This window comes from Tenrec ecaudatus, chromosome 1 (genome assembly GCF_050624435.1).
Source record: "Tenrec ecaudatus isolate mTenEca1 chromosome 1, mTenEca1.hap1, whole genome shotgun sequence".
Classification (NCBI taxonomy): Eukaryota; Metazoa; Chordata; class Mammalia; order Afrosoricida; family Tenrecidae; genus Tenrec; species Tenrec ecaudatus.
Window position 1 is genome coordinate 63,853,854 of NC_134530.1, and position 9,370 is coordinate 63,863,223.

Below are 9,370 nucleotides of genomic sequence, written 5' to 3' on the forward strand. Positions count from 1 at the left end.
TCATTGTTGGCCCTGGGGGCTCATCTCTCCTGGATTCCCTGTGTTGTGGGCTCTTGTCTGTAGCAGTGTATATGTTCTGGTCTCATCCGATCTGTAAGATAGAATTGAGGTCATGGTAGTGGGGGGAAGGAAGCATCGAAGAACTAGGGAAAAGTTGTGTGTTTCATCTGTGCTACACTGCACCCTGACTGGCTCATCTCTTCCCTGTGACCCTTCTGTGAGAGGATGTCCAATTGTCTACAGATGGGCATTGGGTCTCCACTCCATGCTCCCTCACCCTCATTCACATTGAGTATGATTTTTAAACATTTTTATGATGGTTTTCTCCTGAGTTAAAGCCTTCCAAACGAGTTTTCTTGGAAGTATGCAAAAGCTGCCTAGCCACTGTTTACAATTTCCATTTGCTATAAAGCCGAGTGTTGAGTAATTTTTATACTTACATATAACAGCCTCAGTGGATGAAGATCGAGGATCCGTCATCATAGAATATCTAGCTAGTGAAATACTATCCCAGGAAGTGACCTGACAAATTGGCTAGGGATTGGCTGTGAAGATAGGTCTGAGTATGTTTGGTTTTTCATCCCACATAAGCAGACCTGGGAACATGATGAACTAGAATTTTCCAGCATGCTGAATGTCCTCAGCTGGGAAGGGAGTGAGGCATCCTTTAGCCCCTTGGGAGGTCATTTAATGAGCCGTGAAAAGAGGACACCTAACTCAAAAAGAGGCTTGGGGTCTAGCATGGTTACATAGGATCCTGTGATAGAATTAAACAGGTTTACAAATAAAAATATGCGGATTAAATTTGTCAGTGGTAATATTGGTTAATTTCTATTCCTAGGTTTTTCTCAGGGCAAAACTTTGGAATTGTTGTTTCTCTTCATTGTCTTGGCAGTGCTGAGTTTCACTTCTAGGTTTATGCCATGAAACAAATGTATTGCATTTGTACTGGTGCGCAAGTGTAGTCACATAGCCATAGAGTGAGCTTCACTGCCTCAGCCCCGACACAAGCCTAAGCCTCTGGTTTTGTCCCCCAGGCAATCATGATGACTTTTTATTTGAAGGATTCATACAGGTTGTGAGATGCATCCCTCGAAAATGCTGAAAGTCTACTCCATTTTCAGAGGATAGTAAAGTTGAACACATACCTACTCAAACCATAAATATGACCCTGCATTTGGATCCAAAGAAATTTTAAGATGGCAGACAGCCCTACCTCTAGAACTCCACAGCCTAATGGTGGAAGCAAACGTGGATATACAACATGCAATACAAAACATGCAGCAACAAAAAAACAAACCATGTGACATAACATGCAAACTGGAGAGCGAGGGAAGGGGAGGGATCAGTCTGCCCTTGGAGTTGCAGAGGGTCTGTCCATGAGAGTGCAGAGGGCATCCGGAAAAGGTGGTGCTGCTTCAGCTGCAGCTCAGAAGTAATACTAACCAGGAAGACCAAGAAGTATCTGGACAGTCTTAGTAAAGCCACGTGTCCAAAGAATGGAAATGTCAGTAGCAGGACAGGTTGATGAAACCCATGTCTTTCTCCCGTGGGCTCACACCTCAACACCTTTTGGGTTATAGACGAGTGCTTAACCCACTGCACCTGAGCAGTTGTACTCTGTCATCTGGGGTCTGTTAAGACTCGGAGCGGACTGGGCAACATCTAATGAAAGTACATTCTAACAAGTCAGCATATTAAGATGTCTGAGGCACTAGAGGGCTCGTGCGGAATATATCTTCAGTGAGAAAACATCTAAAGAAAGCACATATTCCAGAAGAAATTACCTCTTGTATCCGTCAGACCGCTTACATTTAACATTTGTGTTTGCTAGACTAGGAGCTTCTTAGATCAAATCCACACTTAAGTTCTGACTTATAGATCCAGGAAGCTGTGGGACAGCACCTATTGACAGTCAGTGCTATTCCCAGAATTCCTTCTACCATGATGGTGTTCCTCTCCTACTTGGCAGTTTACCCCTGCAGGCAGCTACTTAATGCTTTCAGTTTTTGACTTAAGTTTCTCATGGGTACATTCTGTGCATGGTCTTGATCTTTCTCTCTCTTCACATGTTTACTTCTTAATGATTCTGTCCTGGGCTCCTGGACCCTTTCTGTAGAGGTGTTATTAACAACTAAATTAAAATAGAAGAGCCTGAACAATGTCAATTTCTGTAATCTATTTTTCTCTACTACTTCATTGCCACGCATTCTGTAAAATCTGAGCAAAAAATACACATGTTCTACGAGAGAGCAAAGAGGTTTTGATTTTAAAGTCGGAGATTTGTGAGTGGCTGCACCTGTTTACCTTAATCAGTTAGTGTGCTTACCCCAGGAGGGGCAGTGGCAAAGCAACATCATGAGAAGAGAGTGGCTCAGGACTTTGTACACCAAGTTCATGCTAAACCAAAGTGTTTGACTTTCTTAAAGAATCTACAGATGCTAGGAAACCTGACACTTACAGAACTGTTATCACAGGGCCAAGCAACTGTATGACTACCAAAGATCTGTTTGTCAAAATTAATTGACATATTCCCTTTTTTAGCCCGAGGCAGAACTAACATCGAGCTTAGAGAGAAATTCATCCTACCAGAGGGGGCATCCCAGGGGATGACCCCTTTCCGGTCACGTGGTCGAAGATCCAAGCCATCTTCCAGAGCAGCTTCCCCTACCCGCTCTAGCTCAAGTGCTAGTCAAAGTAACCACAGCTGTGCTTCCATGCCATCTTCTCCAGCCACCCCAGCCAGTGGTACGAAGGTATGTACTGACCCCCATCGTGGTACCTGTCTTGTTTCCCATCGCTGCAGAGCAGTCTGTCCATTATAGCCTCTGAAAGACTCCACTGCGGAGAGAGACATGAAGACTCAAAGGCCAGGCTCTGACCAGGCCCTGGTAGTACACAGGCACATGGCCTGAAGATGACTGCAAAGGATGCTTATTAAAGAATACCCATTGCTGGGTAGGATAAGAAGTGTTTCTTTCCACAGGTTTCTAGTGAGCCCATCCAGAGTTATTAATGTTGGAAATCTAGACAGTCTCTGGACCTGGAGTTGTCACAGTGGGTTGTATATGAAGGACACCACTGACTTTCCACCTAGTCCCTTTCGTCCCATTGGACTGATGAGCGTTTCATTTTGTTTTGTTTCTTTAAAATGTAGTGCATTCTATTTATTTTTCTGTTCCCAATTTGCTCCCTTTCTGTTCCATTTCCGATTGTTCCCGTCCTCCCTCTGGATTTCCATTTCACAGACTCCACTTCAGCTCTCTCGCTGTTATGACAAACCCTGGCTGGTAAACAGTAAAGCTGGCACCCCTGTCAGGGACAGCCATTATCCTGACCTCCAGCTGCCCAGCCCCGAGGTAGAGTATGGCTTTGCTGACTAAGGACACAGTAAAGACAAGGCCCTCGCTAATGCCAAGACTTGACCAGCTCTTCTTCCTGACACCAGCCACGCTCTCTCCAATCTTTGTGGTGCTTGCTCTGACAGCTGATTCATCTAGTCAAAGGTTTCAGGGGTTTCTAACTCGGAGTCACCACAATTGGAGATAAATAAAGAGATGTTTAAAACGAGGTTGTTTTAACTACTTTGTAACAATGTTTAGAATGATACTTGCTCAGAATGGCAAACCATGGTTATTTTGGGTTGTTGGTTGATATATAATCGAGCTTCTTGGCATCTCCAAGTGTCAAATACACAGACGAGTTAGTAACTCTTGAAATCCAACCATGGTGCATGTTCAACAATGTACTATCTTTGCTTAGAACAAAAGAGTGGTTGGTGTCACCACACTGGTCTGAGGGGTGGGTGCCATACCCACTTCTGCCCAGCACACTTGTCAGTGAACACTGCTCTGTGGCTCAGATTTTAGCTTCTGAATTTCTTGGCTTGAACACTTGGGTTTCTCTAGTCTTGATGTGAATACATGTGGCACCAATTATGCTTGGTCACTAATAACCATCATTGAAATGCCTGCACACTTTTGGAAGAGCAGTGTTTTCAGAAAGGAAGCATGGCCTAGCAGCTTGCCTTGATAGCAGTCAGTGTGGATTGGAGATCTTGCAAGGAGACATTGGGTTCTTGTGCCTCAGAAGACAGTATTGCCTTCATCCAATCGCAGCCTGATGAACTGGGGAGGTGCAAAAAGCCAATGCCTAGGAGGAACCTGTTGCTTTGGGACTTGTCCCACTCCAAGCTCAAATCCAGTGCAGAAATGTATCTGCTTTAGGACATAATCTGGGAACCTTCGGCCACCAAAACCCCAAGATTCAACCAGCTTATCTTTTCTCCTTTCTCCTGTTTTGTAAAAGTGTTAAAAGTTCTAAAATTTTTAATGTTTTAACTATGGAATACAAATTCATATATTATCCTGAGCAGTTGTGGGTTTTTTTGTTGCTGCCCCTTTTTTTGGGGGGGGGGGATGTCTTTATTTTTTATTTTTTGTTCTGTTTGATTTTGAAGTTTCCTTTTCTTTACTCAGTGATGGTCTACGTTCAGGCCAAATCTTGATGTGGAATGCTAGGTCTTGGGGGCTGTGGTCTTCCCAGCAGCAGTGCTCATGGTAGCTTCTGAAACTGGTGCTCTTCCTCCTGTGTGGGCCCGAGGGTTTGTGCTTGGATGTTAATCACTCTGTCGCTTTTGCTTTCTCTTGATAAACAAATACAAGAAGCACAATGAGATGGGATGCTTTATTTATATAAACATCTTAAAGGTCTTGGAAAACAATTTACATAATTGATTTTGGGGTGGGGATTAGTAGTGTGCCTTTTAAACCACATTTAAAATATTTTTCCTCTTCCAAATGGTCTTAAATGGAGCGCTATTAGTAACAATAGTAATAATAATAATGTGTATCTGGGACAGTTCTGTTTTGTCCTACGGGGTCACTATGAGTGAGAATCGATTCATCAGCAATGGGCTTGGGTTTGGGTTTTTTAGTAGCTCTTTGCTGGTTTAGGAAGTGCTTCTACACCTCATGTAGTAATCCAACACATTTTTGCTGCAGAGGCATTAGTGAGCAAAAACAATACCCCTACTCGGTGGTGATAAGAACTATGGGAAAAGAAGGAATAGAAGGTTAAAAGTGATGTTGTTTTCCTTTTGGTGAGGAGGCAAGACCTGCCTGGCTCATTAGGAAATGAGGGAGTGAGCCACACCGGGAGGCCAGGCAGGGAGAGTGGCTAGGGGCAGCCTCAGGAGGGAACCTTCCTGGACTGTGGGTGGACCAGCAAGGTACACCTGGGTGGCTGGGACGGAGTGAGCAAGAGGCAATGTTGTGAAAGGAGGTGAGCTTGAAGAAGCTGGGGGAGAAATAAAGGCCCACGTGTTCACAGAGCCCAAATTCAGCCCCCTACCCCCACACCCCACCCACCCCACCCCCCCCCCATCCCCACTCCCCCATCTTCCAGCTCTACATTCAGAGCTTTGTCCTTGAAACCACAGTCGTCGTCCCCCACCCCCCCACATACTTCTCAGATTTACTTGCTTCACAAGATAAGTAATTCTGCATTTTACCAATGAGGAAACAGGCCAAAGCTCTGACCCCGACTGAAGGAACTATACCAATTCCTGATGGAGAGCAGACTATTTATTACTATGTCTCTGTGTTCCATATTTGGGGCCCAACCTTAAGGTTTCAAACCCTAAAACCAAAGAGTATATTATAGTAGATTTTTTAAAAATTTTACTCATGTACCATATTTCTGCTCATTATAGCTATTATAATCTTACAAATTGGCAGACTTTTTTTTTTTTTCCCATTTCAGGGGGAATTTTCCCAGTTGGGATAAGACTATTATTATTGGAAGATGTTTTAGAATTTTTTATTGTAACAAAATCCTTATTTAGGGAATCCTCAAGCACATGAACTAACAAACTTTCAAATTAAACTATTGTTTTCCTGGACTTTTAATTTGCTTTTCAACCAATCAATCATAGATTGGCTTAAGTATATATACCCTTTAAAATTTAATTCCTTTCAAAAACTTTTGCCAACTAAATATGACCTTTTCACTTACTTAATTACTTATTTATTTTGAAGGTTATTCCATCATCAGGCAGCAAGTTGAAACGACCAACACCAACGTTTCATTCTAGTCGAACATCCCTAGCTGGTGATACTAGCAATAGTTCTTCCCCGGCCTCCACAGGTGCCAAAACTAATCGAGCAGGTAAGTGTCTGCCAAGTGCCTATGTGTCAGCATATGGGTGAGAAGACATGGCAGGCTAGGAACCCAGAAACAGCAGACTATCAGTGGCACTTCACTGTGCTCTCCAAGGAACAAATACTGAGACTCGCACTTAGGCTGACAGCCAGAAAGAGACCCTGCATATAATTTGGTGGCCTGCCTTTACCCTTTCTCCGGTCACTACAATAAACTTGCCATCGGAGAGCAGATTCTTTTTTAATTTTTTAATCATTTTATTAGGGGCTCATACAACTCTTCTCACAAGCCATACATACATCAATTGTGTAAAGCACATTTGTACATTCATTGCCCTCATCATCCTCAAAACATTTGCTCTCTACCTAAGCCCCTGGCATCCGCTCCTCTTTTTTGCCCCTCCCTCCCTGTAGAGCAGATTCTTCATAGCCACAGCTAGCGGTCAGAAATTAAGATATTTGAGACTATAAAGGGAAGACAAGACCTCTAGAACTTGTTTAGTCATATTTTCCTAGCAACTCTCCAGCTTTATTTATATCTCTGGGGAGCTGAGAACGTCAGGGAAAGGTACCCCTGTTCACATGTTAATGCTCCTCATGAGAAAAAACACATATATACATACATGTTCTGAGCCTGTCTGTGCATTACCCCAGCTAGTGCCCATCTCATCAGCTGCAATCTACCAGCAGCCCTACTTGCATCCAGTTTGGGGCCTGTAAGCTGACCGTGTTGCTAAGAGGAGGCAGGTGTCTAGCTAGAGTAGAACCAGAAACCCAGAAAAGGGCCCCAGTGGAATCAGAAAGCAACCACTGTGTAGATAAGGAAACTAGGGTCTTAGGCCACATACCCTGTCAGATTAATAGGATCAAAACCTTGACCTCTGGCCACTTGTTCTTCCATCTCATACTGCCTTCATTAAGCCTGCTATTTCATTCTTGAATTCCAGACCCCAAAAAGTCAGCCAGTCGCCCCGGGAGTCGGGCCGGGAGTCGAGCTGGGAGTCGTGCCAGCAGCCGGCGAGGAAGCGATGCCTCTGACTTTGACCTTTTAGAGACACAGTCTGCCTGTTCCGACACTTCAGAAAGCAGCACCGCAGGTGGCCAGGGCAACTCCAGGAGAGGGCCAAACAAACCTTCCAAAATTCCCACTATGTCTAAGAAGACTACCACTGCCTCTCCCAGGACTCCAGGCCCCAAACGATAACACTGTACAAGCCCCTCTGAAGCCTCTGCCCACCTTGAATCCTGCTCCATGAATTGGGTGTATATTTATTCTGAACGGGAGAAGTTATATTGTTAAAAGTGTAAAAGAATAATTGTGTTATGAAGCTGCCTTATTATTTTTTCTTCCTTTTTGTAAGTTACTATTTTCATGTGAATATTTATGTAGATAAAATTTGCCTCTTGGAACTCTGTACTGAATGGGGTCCAGAAATGAAATATTTGAGGAAAACATGGAAGTCAGGATGTGTATTAAGGGGGGGAAAAAACCCACCTCTAAATAGGGTTTCTGCGCGGTGCAGGGTAATAAACCTGCTTTATCTTTTAGGAGTATTCCTAAATGCATCGTCTTTATAAACTTGACTTGCTATCTCAGCAAGATAAATTATATTAAAAAAAAACACAAGAATCCTGCAGTGTTTAAGGAACTCTTTTTTTTTTTTTGTAAATCACAGACACCTCAACTAGCAAGGACTGAGGGGAGGGCACTTATAACTGCTTTTTCCATTGTTTTTAGTGTTGTGTGATTTTAGCTAAAGAAAGAACCTCATCTAGGTAATGTTTGCACATAATACAACAAAAGGAGTTCATTGCAATACTGTCTTTGAATACTGTCTCAATATTGGGTGTTTAAAAGACAAAATAGCTGCTAGAATTCAGGGGTAAATGTAACTGTTCAGAAAATGTCAGAACATTGGGGTTTTTACAAGTCCTGGTTTATAACTTCCTACCCAGCCTAGCCACCAACAGGTCCTGTGCGCTCTGGCTCGGGAACCCAGGCCCTCGGCCATACAAGACTCCTTGGTGGGGTTGTGAATTACAGATCTCTGTATCTGCATTTTTTGCTATTTATTTAAATGGTCAATCAACTTACCACAGACAGAGGACTGAATTCCATGAGCTGATTTGAAAATGAGGACCTACAACAAACACTTGCTTATCCTTTAAAGGACTTCACCAGCACACTTGTTAACAAGTCCCGTTTGCTTCCCGTCTTCTTTTGTGTGTTAAGTCAACTGACCAAGTGACCATGAAGAGGGGCTGTCCGGGGCTCCTGTTTTTTAGCTGCTGTTCCTCTTCAGCTCCGACCACGTTGCTGTGTGATTATCTCAATTGGTTTTAATTGAGGCAGAAACTGAAGCTCTACCAATGAACTGTTTAAAAAACAAGACACTTTTGTATTAAAATTGCTTGCAGTACAAATGCTTTGTATTTTCTGATTTTCTTCTCAGTCATCACCTTACATATAATGTTACTCTGGTGCATAAAAAAATAGTATTATAGGTTTAAATAGTTTTTCAAATCAAGATACCTGATAAATTGCCGAGTTCACTGTTAGCTTCACCCCCTTTATGTTGTCCTTGTTAATTTTGTTTAACAAGGGAACAAAGAAATGGTCAGGATCCTGTTAACATAAATCCCCCACTTCTGTGATTAAACACATACCAATGTGTAAGATTACTGGTGAAGTAGTAGATTTCCATGTTGGGTGGTTTGAAACCCACCAGCCCCTCCTCCAGAAAAGGTTGAAGCTTTCTACTCCATACAGAGTTAGTCTTTAAAAAAAAAATAGCCCCACGAGGGCAGCAGTTTTACCTTGCTTTAAAGCAGTGGTTCTCCGCCTTCCTAATGCCGCAGCCCTTTAATGTAGTCCATGTTGTGACCCCCAAATATAAAATTGTTTTCATTGCTACTTCAAAACTCTAATTTTGCTACTGTTAGGAATCAGGCAGTCTCTGTGAAAGGGTCATTCCACCCCTACAGGGGTCCACCCACAGGTTGAGAACCACTGCCTTATAGGGTCCCTATGAGTTGAAGTCGACCCATGACAGTAAGTTTATTATTTAATATTAAAAAGACAACTTCCAGGGTTTGAGAAAATTGTCCCCCACAGTACATTGAAATTTCTGGTTAAATGCTAGAACAAAATTTCAGAGGTAGAAGTAGTGGAAGTAAAAATGCCTGACAAAGCTAGCTCCTTTACAGAT

General features: G+C 42.9%; 1 protein-coding gene across 2 annotated transcripts in view; it reads left to right on the forward strand.

Moving 5' to 3' along the window:
• Nucleotides 1–8,585, forward strand: part of MACF1 (microtubule actin crosslinking factor 1) — a 384,195-nt gene extending 375,610 nt beyond the window's left edge. Inside the window, exons 97-100 of one of the 2 annotated variants that reach the window (XM_075554201.1) lie at nt 2,545–2,756; nt 3,249–3,359; nt 6,039–6,168; nt 7,109–8,585. In XM_075554201.1, the coding sequence (XP_075410316.1) occupies nt 2,545–2,756; nt 3,249–3,359; nt 6,039–6,168; nt 7,109–7,365 (710 nt within the window). In that variant the 3' untranslated portion in view covers nt 7,366–8,585. The remainder of the gene's footprint in view (nt 1–2,544; nt 2,757–3,248; nt 3,360–6,038; nt 6,169–7,108) is intronic. The other variant, XM_075554202.1, reaches the window with a different exon arrangement.
• Nucleotides 8,586–9,370: the final 785 nt, after the last annotated feature.